At 40.9% G+C, this 24,967-nt stretch overlaps 1 protein-coding gene across 1 annotated transcript in view; it reads left to right on the forward strand.

Moving 5' to 3' along the window:
- LOC124132568 (bone morphogenetic protein receptor type-1B-like) overlaps positions 1-24,967 on the forward strand; it is a 77,748-nt gene that overhangs the window by 46,095 nt on the left and 6,686 nt on the right. The window contains exons 5-10 of the mRNA XM_046496533.2: positions 1,050-1,188; positions 3,209-3,401; positions 21,128-21,319; positions 21,904-22,009; positions 22,590-22,765; positions 24,111-24,241. Coding sequence (XP_046352489.1) covers positions 1,050-1,188; positions 3,209-3,401; positions 21,128-21,319; positions 21,904-22,009; positions 22,590-22,765; positions 24,111-24,241 — 937 coding nt within the window. The remainder of the gene's footprint in view (positions 1-1,049; positions 1,189-3,208; positions 3,402-21,127; positions 21,320-21,903; positions 22,010-22,589; positions 22,766-24,110; positions 24,242-24,967) is intronic.

Here is a 24,967-nt window from a genome sequence, read left to right on the forward strand (position 1 = left end):
GATTTACATGCTGCAGAGGGACCCCAAGATCCACCTTAATGTTGCACTTTGGTATTGATGTACCCAGATACCTTGTATCATAATACAAGCATCAAGTCAGGTATTTTTTCAAAACAGTTCATGTATGTATACTACTCAAAAGAAGTTAAAGAACACCCAATTCTTTCATATTGCAATTGTTAATCTGTTATGGCAGGACAGATAATCTATAGGAATGTGAAATAATCAGGTGTTCTTTAACTTCTTTTGAGTTGTATATATCGATGTATTAAAAAGTAGGAAATTAGATTTTAAAGTATTATTATCTGATGGAATGTACAAAAAGTCTTACACCCTTATGATTATTTTACAAAAACATTCTATGTATATCATATGCTTTGAAGTTTCTCTTGATTTCTCTTAAACAAGATTCTTGATATGGCAACCTTGTCCAGATTATTAAGCAGAATAGGTCCAATGTATCAACATTCTTGCCGTAATCAAATGACAATCAGGTGGTCGCAGTATGGGGCTTGTCTGATTGTGCAACAAAAATTATTCACAGGCTGAAATATTGCTGACTGGTTAATTAAACAACCTTTAAGTCACATGGTTAAAAATAATTGGAATATTTCAAGTGGCATGTTTTTCATATAGCAACTTTACAGTGAAGACATGTAGGCAAGTACATGCTCTCACCATTGACAACATGTATTTCTGGTGTGTAGGGGCACAGGTGGCCCAGTCATCTAAGGCGCCACAATACGCTGTGTAGAGAGTCCCTTGGGCAACCCAGAAACCTATGAACCTGGGTTTAAATCCAGATTCCCCTGATTATATTACTAGGTCTGTCCACACCATATCCGTGCTCGTGGGTTTCACCAAAGTGGTAAACGTCTGAGACCTGCATCACTTTGCCCTTTTCTCCCACATTAAGCAGACACGCCGTAGTATGACTGGCATACTGTTCAAAGCGGTGTTAAACCCAACTGACTCGCTGACTCTGTCTATGTTGATGTTGATGTTGTTGCATGATGATGAAGATGATGATGACTGATGACACTCTGTAGGTATCGTAAGCGTGAGCTGGAGAGGGAGCAGATCCTGGAAGAAGCAGAGAACGAGACGTTCATTGGGACAGGGGAGACGCTACATGACCTCATAGAACAGTCCCAGTCTTCTGGCAGTGGCTCAGGGCTTCCATTACTGGTGAGAGAGAATCTTTTGTTGCAATGAGCATTAGGCTTGAAGCTGTATGGGCCATCAGTAATATTTTTTTACCTGCACAGACTGACAGTAAGCATTATCTTTTTACAGTTACATTCCTTCTGCACTGCATTGACAATCATGTAGATGTATTCAGCAGCACTTAACTGTTGCTTCGTTGATTTGTTAAACAGTACTGAACTGTTGCATTGTTGATGTGATCAACAGTCATCAACAATGCCTGCTGAGATCTGTGTCCCGCCTGTGGTCTAGAGGTAGAGCATCTGTCTGGAGAGTGAAAGGTCAGGGGTTCAATTCACGGCCCTGCCATATCAAAAGAAAGTAAAAGCTGCTACTTGTTGTTACCCTGCCTGGCATGCAGCATTAGGGGGCTAAAACAAGGACTGGTTGGCTCGGAGTCAGTATACTGTGTCTGAGTGGGGTATTCATGTTAAACTGGTATCTCAGTGGCCTAGCACTATAAAATCGGCATTAGTCCGGACTAGTTCAAGCAGCCACACACACATACATACACACGTGCATGCACATTGCTACATAAGTGCAATAATCTTAAACGCAATGTTAAACCCCATTTCACCTCCCCTCAGATCTATGAGGATCTACCTATGTTGATCGCTCATAGTTGAAGATAGTAATATTATTGCAAAATGATTAGGATAAGCTCAATATGTTTCGCACCCGAATAGTGCCATTAAGTTTTTCGGATCACATAAGTCGCTGGGAATTGAGGTAGGCTTGGTCTTAGGAGCACATCCTGGAAGATGTGTGAGTTGGTTGACTTCAAAGTTTTTCTGTACTTTTTTTTAGCAACAATAACAATGGGGAAGTAGAGTTGTGAAACCTTAAATTCTATTTTCAATTCAGTTTTGAACCAGCGGAAGATTGGCTTCCCCTAAAAGCTCATTCCTCAAGCAGAAGTAACATATCACCTTACCTCTCGACTCATTAAGGAAACACTTAGCCGGTTGTAGTTTTTACCAGCAATGTCATTATTCATAGCATTGTAAGACGGTAAATATCAGCTAACTGCAAAAACACCACTCCCCGAACAAATGAGGATATAGATAGGCTCTGGTATTGACAACTTCTCGCTCATGTCGTTAGCGCCTGACCCAAGTTAGTTTTATCAATAAAACCATGTCATCAGTTTCATAATTGGCACTGATGAATATTCAAAGGTTATGATAAGGTTTGTTTTCTGGTGATCTCAAGTCTGGCTTTGTCTGCAAATAGGTGTTAGTTTTTTTCTTTATTGTGGAAGTGAATACATCTCCAATGGTGTGGATGTGTTTCGTGGCCTGCAAGTGCAACTGACTTCTTCATGCACAATGACAAGATAGAGGACATGTCAGTCTGTCACAGTGACTGACACCAAGGATTATAATCCTGTAATGCTCTGTTGTCAAAGGAACAGATCACTTCTCAGAATGTGCTGGAAATACTCGTTTGTGACATTTATGTGTCTTTATAATCCTATTCTTCATAAGAAAAAAAATATGCACTTGCCAAACCAGAAGAGTTTGGGTTTGTGTGATTTTTGAATGATAACGTGTAAATCTTATGTAATAATTTTTGTCTAGCACAAAATAGGTATCTGATGCTTATTGCAAGTGATGACTGAACTGGGGATCAAAAGCTAGTCAATCAAAAGTCAAATAGCATAGGATATAATAGCATTGGGTATAATAGTTAACAAGCTATTGGAGTGCAGGTACATGAACAGCGTCCCTTTCTGCTTGGAATACATGAGGTGAAGATGAACACCACAGCCAACTTGACTGCAGCTGATTGAGGACTAGTTTATGGAATATTAACAGAAATGAAGTATATCTTCCAGATTTGCCCTTGTCTCATGACTACTGGTCATTTCTAACCCTGTTAAATGTGATGGATCCAAAGTATGCAAGCGTGGTGTCATGAATAGTTAGTTGATGTCAACTTAGAAAGTGTTATGTTCTGTAAGAATCAGTGCAGATTACTATATAATTAAACTGATTTTCAGGTTCAACGAACAATTGCCAAGCAGATTCACCTCATCAAGAGTATAGGCAAGGGGCGTTATGGTGAAGTTTGGAAGGGCAAGTGGAGAGGGGAGAATGTTGCTGTCAAGATATTCTTCACAACAGAAGAGCAGAGCTGGTTCCGTGAAACCGAGCTCTACCAAACTGTCCTCCTAAGACATGACAATATACTCGGTAAGTCCTTCCCAGCGTCCCTTAGATACTGTTACATACGTTTATTCAACATTGTTGTTTCATTCTGTTATTTGATGCTGTTTTATGATAGTGTGCTTTCTTCCAATGGTGATTCTGGGGCAGAGAAGGTCCCCATGACCCCATGGACCATGGCACCAATTTTCCAGAATTTGCCAGAGACTCCATTTGTTAAAAGGATTTTAAAAATGACAACTTCCTCTAAGAACTCCCTATTGAGAATTCTTGGGCAGATGTTGGCCCCAGTTTCTCATGAGTGTCACAAGAGCCAGCTGATGAGGATTAATGGGTACAATGTGTAAGTAGTGTTTTGCATCTTGCTGCAATGGCATGGATCGTTGCTCATGCTTTCAAGAAGTCACTTAACTAGGCCAAACCTGTTTACAGTCTGCCATGATATAGCTAGATTACTTCAGTTGGCGTAAAACAACATGCTCTCTGTCACTCAGTCACACGTTTGTTGGGGGCGGTCGGGTAGCCTAGTGGTTAAAGCATTCGCTTGTCACGCCGGAGACCCGGGTTCGATTCCCGACATGGGCACAATGTGTGAAGCCCATTTCTGGTGTCCCCCGCCGTGATATTGCTGGAATATTGCTAAAGCGGCGTAAAACCATACTCACTCACTCACAAGTTTGTTGACAAACCTGGTTTCAAATTTGATTTTAGTTTAGGTCAGTGGTGAATGTGTTCACTCTTCAGACAGCTTTCATTTCCCTTCTGTGTGGATGGTTCTTGTTCTGAATGTTGGTGGCCGAAACACTTCTGGTTCCATGCATACAATTCTGTCAGACGGATGAAGCTGTAGTTCCACTTCTGTCTTTGTGAAGAAAATACTGTCAGATCAACAGGTGTTTCTTGCAGTCAGTGCAATCTACATATCATCTTTATTCCCCTTCAGAAACAAAACCATGACAGATAATGTCAAAGGCCATGAGGTGTTGTCTAATATATAGAAAAAACCTTTTTGTTCCTTTTTAAAAAAAATGGCTTTATCTGCTGTTATTTGAATCTGTTTACTCTGTCGTGATTACTGCAGACACTCTGATGATAACGCAGGTTACACAGAATCATCTGGTGATATTATATCATACACTGTCAGACTGATAGGGACTTAAGAACACTTGTGAAAATGAGTATAAACAAAGGTCCCCTCCTGGCTGTGATAGGATCGATGTGATAAGACCAGTAGCCTTATAGTCTTCGTTGTTATCACATTGGCCTGGATCACATTTCGGAATGGAGAAATCACTTGATGGGCGGGTTGATTGTACTTCCGGAATTAACAGATTTGACTGATTTCTCTGACTTAAACCGTGTTAAGGTTGATGTATAGTTTCCCTTTAATTTGGCATAATGACCTATTGTTGCGTCTTGTTACTCGTTAAAATGCATGTTCTGAATGGCCAATGAATTCCTGGCTCAGAAGCAACTGCAACAACAATAGTGTTATGTCATCATTACAGTTTTAATCATGAGATTGGATTCGAACATTTTTTCAACTATTCATGATCATGAAAAATGAATTTCATTAAATTGAAATTGAAAAATTTCAATTGAATCTCATTGAAAACATCAGGGACATAAGGATAAATTTTATTTTGTTTGGGGTAGTGTCATCTTCAAACTTTTGACCCATTATTAGACAATTAGAATCTCTTGTTTGAAATATATTTTTCTTAATGTTTTGATGAAAAAAATCAATGCCCTGGACATTTATGAATTATGAAACTATATAATTCCTTTGAATACATTATCTCTATTAATTCATAGCCATAAATTCCTTTTTTTTCTGTAATCAAACTAACCATTATATAATTATATTTTGCTATAGTATGTGTCATGTAGTAACATTTAAAAAAAAAATTCTGAATAAAAATGGAATTAGGGTAATAAAGGTTTTTTTAACAATGTAATGTTGCCTTATTGTTTCCGTTTCAAAATTTGAAGCATAACTTGAGTTATTATGCTGTATCAAGGATAGATTAAGAAAAAACTGTGTTTGTCATGGAGAAGCCTAATATGTTATTCCCTTCCTTTGCACTGACTGTCAGCTGTGACTTATATACATCATAGAGATGGGAGGTGGACATTGATTCCAATCACAGTCGCTACAAGTGCCCCACATCAAATTACCAGAACTGACACCATAGATGTACAATCTGATTAGCAGGCTATTTTGTCCTTTGTTTTTGTCACATGTTTAGCTTCCGAGTCTCACAAAAAGTAATAGAAGTCGCGAGCTCTCTAAGTAGATTTGGAGAAAAAAGATGCGAGCGTCTTTGACACTAGCTGTAGCTGCGTGCAGGAAGGAAGATACCCTGATCTGATCTTTCCACAGCTGTGTTGTACAGTGAAACCAACAAAGGCTTCGCTCAACACCCTCGCCGAATATATTTGCGTTAATTTGATTGGATTTGAGGACTATGGAAAAGAAATTTTGACCTCTGAATACTGAAGAGTAACATGTATTGACGAAGTTGAGCTATTCTATGAGTGACAGGCACTATTTGTGCTACGCGAACAAAACGCGATTTCCTGCTGAGTCCGTCACGTTCTGTGACAGCTGTCAAAGATGCAGCGCTTTTGCCTTAATAAGGCTGTTTGTTCTGGCATGCAATCTGTTTTGCATTGTGCACTGTCTCAAAAACCTGCATGTTTGCTTCCCAAGATCTTAAGTATGTTACAAGTTTTCCTGATTTCACTTTGTAAGTCGACGTTTCTGATGCATGCATGTGACATACATAGCAGAGTTGGTCAGGGAACCATTGGAATACATACAGCTCAAAAGAAGTTAAATAACACTGATTCTTTCAAAAAACTACAGTTAATCTTTTAGGCAACGACATATGGTAATATGAATGAATTGGGTGTTCTTTAAATTCTTTTGAGTAGTATAATATGGGTGTATTTTTTCCTTGTTTTATTTGGTGGCTAGTTGTTACAGGGACTTTTATGATCAAGGTGTGTTTACTTCATTCATAAGTATATATACTGTATTCGACATAATATGCGCCCAGGGTGCTCTCAAAATTAGAAGTAGGGGGCTCTTATTAGAATATAATTTTGGTGAAATAGTTGAAAGATCGTAAATTTCATGGTTTATGCTAACAGCCTGAAATGATACAAAAGAAAAGTCTGTGTGTATTATACACAACAGATATATTTTTCCTAGAATTTAATTGCCCGTAACACACGAGTGCGTATTATACACAAATAAATAAGGCCTGTGTACATTGATCAATCGGAAGGGTGCTAATTGGAATTGTTCACTAGCCAATATATTAGCATATAACGCCGTGGGCGCTTATTACGTCGAATACGTTAGTTCCATTTTGAGTGTTTGTTACTTAAAATAACAAGTGCTAGCAAGTGTAAATTCCTTGAGATCTCATTTGAATTGAACAAGGTTGTTTGGAGACTCGTAAATGTGTATCACTTGTTCATTGCCACATTTAGTACTTCTCTGTGATCTGTGACATGTGAACCCTCAATAATGAGGTATCTAATCATCACAGACAGCCTCTGGAAAATGTATTATGCTCTAACAATGGAAGCAGCTGTATTCAAGATTATAAGAACAAGTTCTTTTCAATCTGGTGCTCAGATCACATGTGCAGCCGTCTAACTTGGAGAGGGCCCAAAGTAATACACACATTGAAATAGTTCTCTTCCGAGATTGTGCTAAAAGGGGTCAAACCAATACAGTAATGAACTACGACTCTTCTGAGATTGTTGGAGCGGATGCACAAAGGGATCCAAATACATTTGTGTTGAGAGAGGACGACATTTCTTTGAGACATATGTTCATTCCATGTGTTGAACACTGAATGATGAGAATCCATGTTGTTTTGGATTGTGATTTGAAGGTGTCATTTTTTATTAATGCAGGGGGGCGGTCGGGTAGCCTAATGGTTAAAGCGTTCCCTCGTCACGCCAAAGACCCGGGTTCGAATCCCGACATGGGTTCAATGTGTGAAGCCCATTTCTGGTGTCCCCCGCCGTGATATTGCTGGAATATTGCTAAAAGCGGCGTAAAACCAAACTCACTCACTCACTACCTCTGAAAAAAGGGCAGTGTGTGCACCCCACTCGGGATCCGCCAGTGGACAGGTCCATGTGTTCCAGCACAGAAAGACTATATGGAAGATTGTTTGTCCCGCCCTGAGCAGGTCGCATCCACTGTTTACACACAGTCTACCATGCATGTGATACACTTGCATTATCCCACCAGATTATTGTTGCGCTGTGATTTTCCTAGGCAGCTGTAACCTGATCGTCCACCAGGGAACCCAAGTACTTATAGTGGTCAGGACTAACCCTGGCCATTCAGGCACAGTCGGAATAATTTCACGAAATGGGCCCAGGAGGTAATGGTATCCGTGGAGACGTACGCAGGACAACAAATGGAGCCATTTGATTTTTCATGTCGGCTCGCGTTGGCATGAAATTGCAAAATTGCTTGGTGCCATATCGGGCGGAGGGTACTGCCAAAATAACAAAAGCTATGTTTGTAGTCTTTACATTGATTTGGGAATTTTTTGAGTGAGTGAACAAAGGCTGCTGCCACAGCCCATCTGAGAGGGTGGTCCACTAGGAGATGGGCTTCATTGGTATTGATCTTTCAAGGGTATAATAAAAGTTGTGGCAGGCATGCGAGTGATTCTGAGAACCAGCGTTGCATAATGGAGCTCATCGGAGGGAAACTCATGGGAGAGAGGTTTCCGGAGTTTCTGCTACATGCCTCGGAGTCTTTGATTGGCTACTTTCCGAGCTCTGTCCTGTGATACTCTCCGTAATGATGTCACTTAGTTGAAGGTTTTTCTGCCAATTCAAATTGTAGCCGATATTTAAGTGGAAAATCTGAATGTGTTTTTACCTGGTGGGAAATGTTGTCCATTTCTCCATGATATCTTGGTGTAAGCTGTAATGCAATTTTCAGGCGAGATATACCTAAAGATCAAGTTATTGTGAATTTACATTTGAGATGGAGACAGGTTTTTAATAGGCTAATCCATGAAAGAATTTATGTGATGAACTTTAATTGTTAAGTTAGGATTAAGAAAACTCATGAAAATATCTTTCAAATGCATGAAACACTTATGGTACTTAATAATATGCTTTTTGATATGTTTTTTGATATGCAGGAGAAATGACTTTTTATAGTCTGAGAATACGTAACTATATTTTGATGAAGCAAATACAACTGATAATGAAAGATTCTTGAACTGATACATATATGTATCATTGCAATCTGCAGACAGTTTTAATGACATCTCAAACAGTTTTTGTAAATTTCCATGGACAAGGTCACTTGCAAGAAAGGCTTATTTTTATTTACAAGCTAATTCATGAAGATTTAGACATGTTTTTTATGTTTTGTCTCCAATGTTCGTTATAAATTGATGTCCAGGCACTATGTTATTGCAATTTATTAAGAACGTTTTATTTAAGATTATCTAGTTAGTTTGATAACCTTCTATTAAAGGTCAAGGTCAATATTTTATTTGCCCAAAAGCTTACCGGAATGAATCTGTCCTGTATGCCATGATGAAGATAATTACATGACCTTCATTATCCTACAAAACACATAACTATAATGATGCCCTGTGCACATAAGCAAGTTGTTTCCACTGGAACTGTTGATACTTCAGTTACACTTGATCATATCGGAAGTTTTCTCAATTACACAAAATAAAATCAATATCAAGCCTTAAATTTCCAAATGGCATAATTTCTACATGTGTGCTTCTTGGTTAACCTGGGGAAAATCAATGCACTAATTATGTGCCTTCCTCCCCCTTAGGGCACGCCGCACTTGCCTGTCACACGTTAACCTTTCTGATGGCGAGAAGGCTCCTTCGTCACTCAATCTGCAAAATGCTGGACATAAGAGCCTTTGTCTCGGTTTCCACAGGGTGAATGTTTCTGATTTGCCACTAAATCTGTGTTCGAAGTATCATATTTGAGATAGCTCACCTGGAGTTTATATTGCTGTTTCCTGAACTTGTTGACATAATCATATTTGTAAAGCTTACAAATAAGTATATTTCTATGACCTATGTCAGTTAGTTTTCCTGCCTGATGAGGCTGACCGCTTAGCGGTTAAGAATGTCACTATTGAAAGATCTCTGTCGACCTTTTCTTATGAATGAAGCATCAGTTTTGTGAGTCGATTGGCTCTGTGGTAGGTGGTTTGTTTCAGATTACAAAGGTAAAAAAAGGCCCTGTTAAACACAAGTGGCACGGGTGGATAAGTGGTCAAAGGTACCACAATTTGCATGCTGAGTTGCGCCCCTTTGCTATGCTAGGATCTACTGATCTTGGGTTGTATCCCAGATTCACACTGAGTATGATACTTCGTTTGTCAAGACCATACCTATGTTCATAGGTTGCATCAAAGTGGTAAATATGATCTGTGTCACTTTGGGATTTCAATCCACATTGGCCAATTTGTGGTGTCCCTAAAATCGGCGTAAAACCAAACTCAAAGTTGTGATATACCTGGATATTTGTTAAAAGTGGCATGAGACCCAACTCACACACTCACTCCTCCCACATTCAACTGACACCCTCGTGTGTGTCTGCAGTATTATCCCAAGCAGTATTAATCCCAACGCACTCATTTGTAAACACCTTGTCAAAAGTGTTTCAGGTGAGCTACAGAGAGCCCTGACACGACTTTCTTCAGGTTAAGTTTTAAAGTACAGATTCCCCTAAAAAGGTTTTCAGGCTGAATGTCATGTCTCATTATATTCTACAGATATCATCTTTTTAACTGAAGTATTATTCAAATAGCCTGACAAAAAGTTTTAATGAGAATGAGAATTTCAATATTGCAAAACCTATCACCATCCATCAGATGCATTGTGACGTCAGTTTTTAGTCCAGTTTGAGCAGTTTCATTTGAATACCCACTCTCTAATATATCTATTCTGAATTTCAAGATTCTCCAAAGTAAAAAGGTGAAATTGTCAGCTGATCTGAGGTTAACAAGATGATTATAAACTCTGATCACACACCTGTGGCTGCTTCCTTTTAATTTTCTTCACTTCCGTACCCAGTGTCTGTCTGTCTCGCTTACGTTTCCTGATTACACTGTAGGCTAGCTGGAATGGGGTTGTCAATTAAGTTACAGAAAATTGATTTTGTTGATACGTCTATGTTTGTGCTTGCCATTTCCTGAAAACATATTACTGAGTCCACTGAGTGTTCGGAGATTCTTTCACATTGCAGTATGGAACATTTGGACACCAGAGTGAGAGATTTGCCCCATAACCAAATAATGTCATCATCTGAGTTGGTCCAGGATGGAACTACTATTATAAATATGTCTGCAGGTTACGTTTCGCAATTTGATGACTTTCATAGACTGCGTGATGGAAAATAAAACATAGCTTTCAATTGGTAGAGATTTTGTTACATAGCACTGGGATAGCCCAGTGGTGATAGTGTCCACTCATCCTGCTACAGCCCCGGGTTCAGTTCCCTACATGGGTACAATATGTGAAGCCCCTTTCTGGTATCCCCGGCCATGATATTGCTTGAATATTGCTAAAAGTGGCGTAAATCCGTACTCACTCACTAATATGAATAAAATGTTGAGTTAGTACATGCATGATGTTTATGTTCTGTGTTGAAGACAAGACAAAACCATGATCGGTTGTTTGATTTGTGTTGGCAGTTAACAACCTTGGCTTGTTGGATAGATACAAATGTGAAATTTGGGCAATTGAAATTTTTGTGAGGGCAACTTGGCCCAGTAAGCTTTTGGAATGTTGAGTTAGTGGTGGATGCAACAGGACATGCTTACCCTTTACACAAACACCTGGTGTCATCACTGCTTTTCAGTTTTCCCTACAGTGGGGTAGCCTTGTGGTTAAAGTGTTTGCTCATAACACCTAAGACCCAGGTTTGTTTCCCGACATGAGTACAATGTGTGAAGCCCATTTCTGGTGTCTCCCGCCGTGGTATTGCTGGAATATTGATGGAATATTGCTAAAAGCAGTGTAAAACCAACTCACTCAGTTTTCCCTAATTTTTTTTACCACGTTTTATCCTTTTAAGGAACCTGTTTCGTTGGATAATCAAGACTGATTCTCTCTTTCCCAGATTCAACACATAAATATGAGTGGATAATGTTGCCCCAACTGTCCATGATAAAACTTCTTCAATGTTTCCTGAGAAGAAAGACTCTTCCTAACGACTTCTGTTTTGTAAATACAGCATACGGATGCACAATTTTGAAGATTCCCTCAGCAATCTATACATCTCATCTCAGGGTTAATGTGTGATCCATGCCACTTCTTATGGAAGAAAATGAAATGAAATTCTATTAAATTGAAATTTCAGTTTCAAGAATGATACTTATGTTTCATTCAGGTTACAATGTTTGCTGGAGAAATTGAATTCAAACGATAATGTGATACCAATAACCAGATACTGTATGTTTTAACTACCTAAATCCAATTCTAGAAATCTCATGTGGGCCAAAATCACATCATACAGCTATGAAATGAGTTATAAACCAAATTACACAGACCATTGGGAGTCTTCATGGTGGTTGTGTCATTTTTGACAAGGATTGCTGGGAAGGCCCCTCCGCAGATGTCCAATTTATCTTGGATTAGAGTGTCACGTTTCTGTAATTGTATCCTGAAAAGAACATCAGTTTGATAACACAGTATTTTGAAAACTATTATGGGTCGTATTTGTGAACTTAAATGGGAAGAAAAATGGAAATTAATGGCTTAGGGGTGAGAGCTGGGCTATAAATACGAAACGGGTTTCACCATTGGAGGCTTCTCTGATAGCTGTTTGTCAGGGTTCCTGTTAACAAATTACATGACAAGAATTAGGTTTCTATCCTGTTTCTTTGGCCGTTTCTATTAGCGTATTCCTTCTCATGTGCTAATGCACCATTAAAGTATTTCTGGAGAGAGAATCAGGACTTGCGGGCAAACAATTTCCTGAAAAAATGCATCGCACCAAGATAAAAGTTGCAGGAAGAGAATATTTGTTATGACATTAAGCTAATTGGTGTCACATATTATCGTGGAGGCCGATGTGTGCAGCGATTGTTATGCTGTGGATTGCAGTGGGGCATCTATGTTCCTAGGACTTAATAGCATCAGAATCAGAGTGTGGTGTGGTGTTGGCCACAGGGGATTTCGTACAAAGTTATTCTATATTGTATTACTTAACAGGGTCTGTAAAAGCTGCAACGTTTCCATCTTTATGGTCTGTGTGTTGTGTTGAAATTGTGCTGTAGCTCAGTGAGCGAAGGGTTCTGTGTGAATGAAAGAAACAACTGCCGATGGCTACGGGGTGGTATAAGAAACGAGGCGTTTGTATTCTTGGGACTTGTGTGGAACTAATGGTAATGTTTGCTCACTGTACATGGACCAATCTGAAAGTAAATCATCGTTGCTGGTGTTCACCCTTTCCATAACTTGATGGTTTGGTACAGGTCCGTTTATGATGTGGTTTGTTGTATACATAATAGATTATGCAGTTATGTAGAACCTGGTCTCTTAGTGTCTGAAATGACAAATATCCTTTCTTCAATATCGTATGTTTTCCTGGGGGATTCCAGTTTAGAATAGTTCCTCTGCAATCTCTGTCATATGAAGTAGCTTAAAGGATCAGATGTCAGACTTTCTCATAATATCAATCACTTGCTTGTCTGGTCAGTTATTTACAGGCCACCGTCACAGAGCTAGAGGATTGCTGATTGCAGTGTTAATCAACCAACAGGCTTTAGAATAACATGCACGACATGAATATACATTGCCTTTTATTAAGTGGTCAAATGTAACCAATGTTATACTTGGGATTACTTCTTCTGAGTAAAGTGCAAATTGTAGAACAATATTTTTGGTACTGTTTATTTTTATGAGATAATAATACCTATGTGGAAGCCTCGGTGGCGGAGAGGGTTAGATCACTAACCTTTAGTGCTGGGTACCTATTTTGACCCGGATCTTCACAGGTGCCATAGGGGTGGTCGGGTAGCCTAGTGGTTAAAGCGTTCGCTCGTCACGCCGAAGACCCGGGTTCGATTCCCGACATGGGTACAATGTGTGAAGCCCATTTTTGGTGTCCCCCGCCGTGATATTGCTGGAATATTGCTAAAAGCGGCGTAAAACCATACTCACTCACTCACTCACTCACAGGTGCTATAACACAGGTACACTGATCAGAGGGCATATAACTGAGGCTGTATGTACATCACGAGATGGTAGTATACATGGTGCAGTCACAATCTAACCCTGTGGTAGCTGTCACAAGATAACACATTAAACATGTGAAGTAGGTGAAGGACACGCACGTCTGCAAAGCAAAGCAAAGCAAAGAGTTATGTGGTAAAACCTTTTTAATATTGTGATGATAAAGATCCTCTTTAATCATGCCTGTATAAGATTGACTCTGAAATACCCCCATATTGACAGGTATAAGGGCTCAGTTTACCATGTCTTTCCTGGGTTATGTGTAAAGATATATAAAAATAGTTCGGGTATTAATGAACCCTCAAGTCTCTTCGTTTCTTGAGGTGAAAAGGGGAAGAGTATAGGCTGCTGGAGCTGAGAAGAGGATAAGAGTTGAATGGTGGTGAATGTTATATTAAATATTTCCTCTGGGATCTGAAGAGATCAGAACTCAACTCTAAAGTGCTAATGGTGGTATTTTATGATGTTCTTATTAGGAGTGTAACAGTATTTCAAACTATCGATGTAATGCAATTGTTTGCTCTATGATTGTACAATATATTGATATGATTTATGAACGCTAATAGTATTGTCGATAGTATGCAAAATGATTGATAGTTTCAATAGTCGCCATTAGTTATAAGTAAAACAAATTATGCATCTGAAAACCCAATTTTTGCAGTTGAATTTCAAACCTTTCGTGTGCTGTTTTGCAAGGATTACATACAACAAAGTTATATAGAGTTGCTTCCCTTGGTCGACTTTGGCAATGTTGGCAATACATTATTCATTATTCACATTGATCAATTTATTTATCAAGCCTTAAAGGTGGTTTAACACTGTAGCAATACTATTGCAGTAGTGTTGGGTATCATTGTAATACAATCATAGTTGTGAAAATATCCCCATTCGATATGAATTAGTATAATTCTTGTGAATACCTCACCTCTATCACATCAGTGCCATAAATTCCTGTTTATGCTGAGAACCACACTATAAATTTTTATAAATTTTCAACAGACGTCCACTACACTGCCAACATATCCATAGTTGTGAGGGAAACCCTATCCCTTGCCAGAGGCGCCACTGCGCATGCGCAAGGCGGGAATCTAGTCACTTCTTTCCTGTGTGTCCAGATGACAACAAGGAAAATATTTTGTTGCACATCCGTACACGTGATTGAGTTCCACACTTACAAAGCACATTAGATCTTCTCAAGCTTCATAGGCTACAAGCAGTGAGCAGTCTACAAGCAGAGAACGGGGGTATAAGAAGATCGGAAGTTCTAGTAAGTAATTAGTTAGAAACGTTTTGTGGGATGAGATCTTCATCTCAAGGACAGACACCCGTCTGTTCAGGCTGTGGGCAACACCAGATACCTGGTGACCCTCACCCTAGATGTCTATCATGCAAGCAACTGCACACAAAAGTCAAGGTGCAGCTATTGCGAGCCTCTGTCAAAGGAGAAAATTGACAAGCTCTACAAGGCATGTATCAACAATCCTGATTACAAAGATTACTAGCGCATCAAGTAAAAACAAGTGATTAAGCTCTTGGTGGCCATATTAATCACGTGGGTCACAAGCGAGTGTCGCGCGAGGGCGCCGTCTCACCTTATGAGGAGAGGAGAACGCGTCGCTCATCCCACTCTCCCAAAAGTTGAGGAGCAGATGCATTTTACCGGTCAAAAAGAAAGTGCCCCTAACTTGCATCCGGCAATGTATGGTACGGTCGATCATCGAGTTTGGACAGAAACTAACGATCTTCACCCTCTACCGCGTTCCCCCTTTTAACTTAATTGAGTTCGGAATTCAATGTCTGTAATGATGTATAAAGCGTAAAAGCGAGAGTGTCGCGCGAGAGCGCCGTCTCACCTTATGAGGAGAAGAGACCCCGTCGCTCATCCCACTCTCCCAATAATGTTGAGAAGCAGATGCATTTTACCGGTCAAACAGAAAGTGCCTCTAACTTGCATCCGGCAACGTCTGGTACGGTCGATCATCGAGTTTGGACAGAAACTAACGATTTTCACCCTCTGCCGCGTTCCCCATTTAACTTAAATGAGTTCACGGAAAGAATAACAAAATTCAATGTCTGTTATGATTGACGCACGCATGCAATCTATGACCCGGCTTGGCCATACAGGGGTCGATCAGATTGATAAAAGCGCATGCAATCAATGTCTCAGAAAATCTCATATCTTAAAGAATCTGTCGTACAACCCCGGCTTGGCCATACAGGGGTCGATCAGATTGATAAAAGCGCATGCAATCAATGTCTCCGGAAATCTCATATCCAAAAGAATCTGTCGCACAACCCGGGCTTGGCCAACAGGGGTCGATCACAAGATTCAAGAGACCTAAGGATCTCCCAATAAAGTTGAGGAGCAGATGTACCTCACAGGTTTTTAACTAAAGGGATTCGGAGAAATTAACCAACTCAATGTTGTAATAATTGATAAAAGCGCACGCAATCAAGGGCTCAGGAATAAACTCTAAAAGAATAGATTGCACAAACCCGGCATGAACCTAACGGGGATTGATAAGCACGAGATTAAGTGAGATATAAGGCTGAATATGGCAGTACTTCCTCATACAGCAGACAAGCAAGCCTACGCTGTATCTGATTATTATGAGGACACAGGAGAACAAAAAAAGAGATAGATTACCTCCCTACCACGTACACCATAGGGCAGATCGTGAATCACGGACATTGCATCGCAGTATGCTCAGAAATACACACCGTTCACCCTCTAGCCATAAGATAGACGAGCTGACAAAGCTCGTGCTAATCAGGATAGAATTCCTAAGCATGCGCCATCTCATACTGCCACACAGTCCAGTTACACGGGCGGAGAAGCGAGGGAGATGTTACGTCACTATCACACAGTTATAGAACACGTGATTCCCGCACGGCCAGTCGTAGATCAGACGACCGGGATTACGCTACCCTCAGCCATATGACCTAGTCTCAGCACAGCCCGAGTAGGGGGTGCGGATCTATTGCTAATACTGTTTTTTATACAGTAGGGATTCTACTACGGAGGTTAATTATAGACCAAATAATATGCCATTAACATATCATTGCAGAACTCTATAAATCTAATCCCCGCCCTTTAAAACAGATACAAGGACAAATACCAAGATGACCTTGTTAGAGCGTGACGGGTAGGAGGTACCGGTCAGTTGATTCTAGAATTCCTTACCCTTCCCTGTTCGTCATATATTGATGACGTCATCAAGAATCGAATATTCATTAAATGCTACTTTCGGCACTTAATGTTAGACTGGGTATGCCTGCCATTAATAAGAGTGATTACACAAGTTGCCCCTGCGCACAACAGCCGAGCATCGTTGAACTTTTCTACTAACGTCATACCCCGAACAATCAGAACGTAGGCCTACACTTAGACACCCCACGGAGATGACACTACAGCAGACCGGATTCATCAACAGCTCACTGGAACACATTCTGAAGATGCAGGAAGATCTTCAATCAGCAACCGGACTAACGTCAAGAAGCACAGTTCCTGCTAAAGATGATCATCCCACTTCGCAGAGGAGGAAGCAGAAGCAGTCCCCGAAGGGGATACCACCGGAAATGCCTTCAGACCCTACCGACATCGCTTGCCAAATGGACAACGATTTAGAAGTACAGAAGATCAAAGATACGACCACATCGAATCCAGTCGAACTAGCCGGTCTCACAGACATCGACCCAAGATTACACAAGTTCAGCAAGGGGCTATCAGCACCTTAAAAGAGTCAAGAGACCACTCACGGGTTCTACTCCCCAGTACTCCAGGTACCTACGCTTTGCAGTCAACGGTCAGAGATACCAGTTCAGGGTACTACCATTCGGCATATCCTTAGCCCCATGGTTATTCACCAGGATCACCAATCCCATCATCGGTTTGCGCCCATATAAGCTCATAAGGCTTCTCGTATATAGACGATTTCCTATTGGCCGATCAGGACAAGCGCAATTAGTTTAAACACAGTGTGCCTCACTACTAACATTCTTATGTTTCCTGGTTCACCCTCTAAAACAGAGCTAGTACCCACACAGGCATCACCTACATAGACGCAAGATTCTACTCAACAAGGGGCATAGCAGCACCCACAGAGGACAGATATGCAAGAGTAGAGCACATGATAACAAGCCCACTCGATCAGGCCGTCAAGTCGAGACGCTGGTGGATGTCTCGCCTATGCCCGCTCACATCTATCCAAGATTTAACCTACAGAGGCACAAGGTCTCAGCCTTTACTGAAGGAGGTTACATGTTTATATGCCTTGGTGGACTCAGTGAGTTGCAAGATCGAAGTAAGACACATTCCGGGGAAGCTAAATATACTAGCAGATTACCTATCCCGGAAAAACAAGATAGTACCCACAGAATGGTCACTACATCCCGAGGTGTTCAAGTGGATAACCCAGATATGGGACACTCCAAACATAGATCTATTCACTACATGTCTCAACAACAAACTACCAGTCTACGTCAGCCCAGTACCAGACCCACTAGCACTCCAAGTCGATGCGCTCTCCATGGAATGGAAGGGAATGTTTGCTTATGCATTCCCCCATGGGCTCTCCTAGACAGAGTACTGAAGAAAATAGAGGAAACGGATTGTGTCATAATTCTCATAGCCCCGGCTTGGCCCAAAAGGGCTTGGTTTCCGAGACGTCTACAACTCCTGCTGGAAGTACCGCTGAAACTCCCAGTACGTCACGACCTATTGAGACAACCAAAGACGGACATATTTTACGGCCGCCTCGATAACCTCCATCTGCACGCTTGGAAATTATCTCGCATAAGATGCAAGCCGCCGGTTACTCTAAATCAGCTGCACGAAGAGTGGCTAGCTCATGGAGACCAGCCTCATCTGCCTTATATAATAACAGATGGGACAAGTTCGTCGAATGGAGAAGAGGGAAACAGTTACATGGAGATATAACGATACCTATAGTAGCCGATTTCTTGCTCCATCTCAGAAATGATAAGAAATTACGACACGGCACTATCGAAGGATATAGATCAGCCCTGTCATCAGTATTACAACACGATGACCTATCTATAGGTACCCATCCAGTACTAAATCGACTTATGAAGTCTTTTGCCCTGGAAGATATAAAAGTACCACGTACTTTTCCTAAATGGGATCTATCTATAGTATTGTCGGCATTGATGAAAGCACCGTATGAACCCATGAGTAGTGCGACATTACTATCAGTCTCCAAGAAAACTGCTTTTCTCTTAGCCATGGCTACGGCGACTCGCGTGTCAGAACTACACGCTATTGACATCTCCACTGTAACCCATACCAAAGAATGGAAATCAGTGTCGTTCAGATCGCTCCCTGAATTTATTGCCAAAAACCAGTCGTCAACCTTCGGCCCACTCGGACATCGGCAATACACAATTCCAGCCTTAAGTAAAAGTGTGGACTTCCCGGATAGATTGCTTTGCCCCATAAGAGCCTTGAGATATTTTATCACAGCGACTCAACCCCACAGAAAGCAGAGAAAACGCCTATTTATCTCTTGCAAGCCCTCGTCAGAAAAGGACATCGCAAAGGGCACTGTAGCGGGATGGCTAAAAACAGCTATCACAGATAGCTATAAAACGGCACAAATCTCCACTCCGATTTGGGGTAGCTGCAGACCCCACGAAATCAGAGCACTGGCAACAAGCCTAGCCACATGGAATACTGCATCCATCGAACAAATCGTGGCCAGCTGCCAGTGGAAGTCCCACAACACTTTTTCAAACTTTTACTTACGAGACATACAGACCGATCTAAATGGACTATACACTCTGGGACCTTTGGTGGCCGCCCAGGTGATAGTTACCAAATAAAGTAACCTGTTCCCTCCCTCGTCCAGGAAAGGGAAAAAAGAGGGGGGGGGGGTGAAGATTTCAGAAGTACCTCAGGAACTCAGGGTAAGTTGTACTTTGTTACTGGACTGCGCTATTGAGTTAGTAAAACAGGGCAAATGTCAACACTGAAATCAGAGATCGAAGGATTAAGTGATATACGGTAATCTACATGATAGGAAGGTTAATGTATTACCACCGGAAGTGACGTCATAGGAGTCATCACACCGGAGAAACGTTAAGATACGTTAAATATCACTATCCAAAAGGGCATAACGGTAAACCACGTCATAAGTGATACGGGAGAATAGTGACACCGGAAGTGACGTCACATATGACGTCATCACCGGAAGTGACGTCACAGATGACGTCATCACAGGAAGCGACGTCACAAAAAGTCTAAGTATCACAAGGGAATATACATATACCCTTCACATGACGCCTTGAAAATTATATACGTCTAAGTCTTGTAAGTAGACTATTAGACACATCCGTTTAAGACCCCTTTTGGCATATAATCCTTGGTTTTACCACTCCACTAGCCAAATATCTATGGGATGCTAGATACCAGAACCCGCCGGTCCCTCTGGTGTATACTGGCACTGATGTGATAGAGGTGAGGTATTCACAAGAATTATCAAACAATAGTTATCATTGTGAATAATTCTAAGAATACCACCTCTATCACATCAGGAATTAATCCCTCCCACCTCCCCAAATATCTGCATCTAGTTGATGAGAGTATGGGTTGAAAGAAGTGACTAGATTCCCGCCTTGCGCATGCGCAGTGGCGCCTCTGGCAAGGGATAGGGTTTCCCTCACAACTATGGATATGTTGGCAGTGTAGTGGACGTCTGTTGAAAATTTATAAAAATTTATAGTGTGGTTCTCAGCATAAACAGGAATTTATGGCACTGATGTGATAGAGGTGGTATTCTTAGAATTATTCACAATGATAACTATTGTTTGATGATGCTGATCCTAACACATTTTGGGACAATGGGATCAGTGATTAAAAGCCTTTGCTCGTCCCACAGAAAGTCTGGGTTCGTGTTTACACATGGGTAGAGTGTGTGAAGATCAGTTCTTGTGTCCTCTGTCAATATATTGCTGGAATATTACTTAAAGTAGTGTAAATCTATACTTATAACATTTGGGAGAGATCATATGACACCAGCAGCTCCATGCACATATTTGTTGCCTTATTTCATTTTTCGAGGGGCGGTCCGGTAGCCTAGTGGTTAAAGCCTTCGCTCGTCACGCCCAAGACCCAGGTTCGAATCCCGACATGGGTACAATGTGTGAAGCCCATTTCTGGTGTCCCCTGCCGTGATATTGCTGGAATATTGCTAAAAGCGGCGTAAAACCAAACTCACTCACTCACTCACTCACTCATTGTCCGAGGTTGTACTTAGAACACATGTTAAATGAGTTGATATCAGTTTGTAATAACTCCTGCGAATATCCTGCCTCTATTACATCAATGCCATAAATCCTGTATTTTGGCTGTCATCACATTATAAAATAGTCAGGTTTTCAGCATAAGTCCTCTTCAGTGTCAACTATCCATAAGCAGTTGTACAGGCAATAGTATTCTCCGCTAATCAATGCCATTGGTTGCAGGTTTCATCGCTGCTGACATCAAGGGGACAGGGTCTTGGACTCAGTTGTTTCTGATCACGGACTACCATGAGAATGGATCCCTATATGATTACCTCAAGCTTCATACACTGGACACCCATGAGATGCTGCTTCTATGTCACAGTGCTTCCTGTGGCATCTCTCATCTCCATACAGAGATATTTGGCACCAGAGGTCAGTAGAGGGAATAACTCTCATTTCTACCTTTCTAAGGGGAGATAACTAATGACCTTTTATTGAATGTTTTATGTTTGTTGTTTTGAACTTTGTTGATGGATGTAACGTTGCAAAGAATATTTTCAGTATGTGGTTTGATTCACATGTTGGTAGCGATTTTGAAACAAATTATTCTATATTTTTCTAGTTTCATAAGGGTTTGGTAATGTATTAATATGGGGCGCTGGGTCAGAGGCAATCAGGGGTGGGTCACAAAAAATAATACATATTTGATTAGGGTCATGGAAAAATGGACACTTTATAGTAAAATATAATGTTCTTTTGCATTTTGGGGGGGGGTTCAGGGAGGGTCTTGAACAAAAATTATGAGGACATGGGAGGGTCATCCAAAAATATGACAATTTGGTAATTGTTTTCTGTACATTTGGGCATCAAAAACCTCTGATCCATCCCACAGTGTAATAATTGACTGGTCCCGGTTAATTTGAAAGTTAGCATTTTGAATATTACCGTAATTTTATGATGAATTAATTAAAGTTTGTCACAGTCATAATCACTGAAGATACACCTCTGACTTTCAGGAAAGCCAGCAATTGCCCACCGAGACATCAAGACAAAGAACATCCTGGTAAAGAAGAATGGTACATGCTGTATCGCCGATCTGGGCTTGGCTGTCAGATACATCAGGTACTTGTTGATGGAGTGGCTGGAAGAAAATGCTGTTGGGGGGTATAGCTGGAATTGTCAGCATTATCAGGGCTTGGAGAAAGTCACTTGTATAAACATGCATTGTTTCTGAGAGAACAACTGTTTTTATTGTCTTGAATGACACGAGGAAACCTGTTGTATCACCGCAGAAAAGTTACACTCTAGATAAAGTGGAACCAGATTTCTGATATTTAGGCGAGCATCTTACAGCCTGACATGAGATATCACTCTTCCAGAAACTAGAGGTTCAGAGATAGGAGTTTTTGCTTGTATTTGAATTCATGTGTGGCCAAGGAAGAAATAAATTGTTCTCTGTTTTGGACGGTACCTAGATGAATGTAACATACATTTAAGCCAAAGACCAACTTAACCTGTTCATGCAACAAAACAGTTTCTTGTGTAATCTTGCTTGTAGATAATGGTAGTTTCTTTCCTGAATTAATGCCAGTGATTGACACCAGCTGTGCAGCCCTTGTTCCCGTTAGAGTGGGATGTGTTATAAGTCTCAAATGTATCATCAGAGTGATATAATGCATGCTGTTTTGTGATGTATTTGCAGTGAAAGCAGTGAGGTAGATATTGCTCCCAACACTCGATCTGGTACAAAACGGTACATGGCGCCAGAGGTGCTGGAGGACAGAGTCAACAAGAACCACTTCGATGCCTACAAACAGGCTGACATGTACGCCTTCGGGCTGGTGGTGTGGGAGGTGGCAAGAAGGTGTATAATTGGAGGTAGGTGGATGGCCATGATGGCATGATATGCGTGTGGAAGTTTGACCTCACCGGACTGAAAGTCAAATGACCTTGTGTCATGGACCGCCTCCGTGGTCTAGTGGTAGAGTGTCCGCCCGGAGAGCGGAAGGTCCGGGTTCGATCCCCGGCCCCGTCATACCAAAAGACGTTAAAAGATGGTACTTGTTGTTACCCTGTCTGGCGCTCAGCATTTAGGGGCTTAAACAAGGACTGGTTGGCTCGGAGTCAGTATACTGTGTCTGAGTGGGGTATTCATGTTAAACTGCGGCATGGTATCTCAGTGAGCTAGCACTATAAATCGACATCAGTTCGGACTAGTACAAGCAGCCACACAAACACACACACATACATGCACGTCGCTATATAAGTGCAATAATCTTGGACACGATGTTAAACCCCATTTCACCTCACCTCACCACCTTGTGTCATGGTGCGTTCTCCATCATTTGTCTACTCAATTGTCAGGATGTCCATCCATTAACTTTTGCATTTTGGAATCTTCTCTGATACCACAAGGCCAATATGAAGCCGAAACTTTTTATGGACAATCCCATCTCTCAAAAAAGTGCTCATAGAATTCTGTTTAAATTTTAAACATGGCCTCCATCATGCAGATCAGCTTCAGAGCCTTGCTGCTGTATATTTTTCATGTTTTCATTGATTGCTGTACATCTGGAAAGATTTGGGAGTGGGAAAGTCTTGTGAAAACTACAAGTGACACACACTCACAATCGTTTAATGACACAATTACTTTTGCAGACCAAAAAGAACAAAATCTAACAGGACATGTTCATTTTCACTTCCACACATTGTCAAACCAGCCAGTATATGATTAAATATATTTAGATCCCTCACGTCATGTTTCCTTAATTACACATGGTGACTTTGTGTCACTAAGTAGTCCAGACATACCCCAGCCATGTGAATTGTTGTATAAACTCCAACTTTCCTTGTCAACTACAACACTTGCATCTGTAGTTGAAAAAAGACACCGAGTTACCTTTTCATCATGCCGCTTCCTTCTCCTTTAGAAAATGGTCAAATGTAAGAATTATTATATATGGGATAACATTTTCTTAGTAAAGTACAGATTCTAGTACTTTTGGGGGGTTGAGTCCCTTCTGGGATTCGAACCCACACTGCCAGAGCAATAGTTTGGGAATTGTTCTCTGTAGATAGTTGCAGAATAGGTCCAAAGTACACTTGATCATTATGAGAGCTAAGTGAAGTGGTGGTTAGGTGTCTATAGTATGTGATCAGGGAGAGATTAGCCAGTGTTTCGTCCGAGTGTGATTAGTTAGTGCTATTTGTTGTGTTGATGCAGGGATAGCCGAGGACCATGCGCTGCCCTACTTCGACTGTCTTCACAGCGATCCCAGCTTTGAGGATGTCCGGAAGATAGTTTGTGTTGAACAGATCCGACCAGCCATACCCAATCGATGGATCTCGGATCCCGTAAGTAGTCAGCAGCACTTAGTACTTATAAAATGTCAATCTGGCAGTCTCAGTGTTCATGGTACAGCTGATTCATGCCAACAGTTAGACATGTGTTAATTCAGTTGCGATGAAAGTTGCAGCCTATTTGTTGTAAGACAGTGCTATATTTTGTGACCTTTCAAAGTCAGCATAACACAAAGTCTGTTTCGTTATTTCTTGTTCTTACTTGGTTCAGATATCAGATAGCCTTTTTCTAAGTAAGAATTTTGAAAATTGTATTTATTTCCGGATTTCATGACGAACAAACTCCAATCAATCGACCTTTGATGAACAGTTTGTATTTTCTTACCAATCAAGTTGAAAACTGTTTACTTTTATGTTTTGAAATTTTCTCGTCGTCTGTGTTATTTTTCGAAATTCAATCGAAACATGAAGAGCCCTGTGCATTCCAATGATAACCATTGCTCCCAGTGATCTTCTCATAGTAACACCTTCCTACTGAGAAGAAGTGGAATGGGGATATAGGAATGGGTGCTGTCCGTCCATCCTTCCGTCCGTCACATTTTGTTGCAGAACAGAACTCATAAACCATGCGAGATATTTTAATCAAACTTGGCGCATAGATAGGTCTAGTAGTGAACTGGTGTTTTTTGATAGTTTGGGATTTTTTAAACATTCATTTTTCAAGTTTCCATGGCAGCAACTTTGACTTGAAAATGGTGGTATTCGTGGGGGATATGATTT

This window comes from Haliotis rufescens, unplaced genomic scaffold, assembly GCF_023055435.1.
Source record: "Haliotis rufescens isolate VD_foot unplaced genomic scaffold, xgHalRufe1.0.p SCAF_11, whole genome shotgun sequence".
NCBI lineage: Eukaryota > Metazoa > Mollusca > Gastropoda > Lepetellida > Haliotidae > Haliotis > Haliotis rufescens.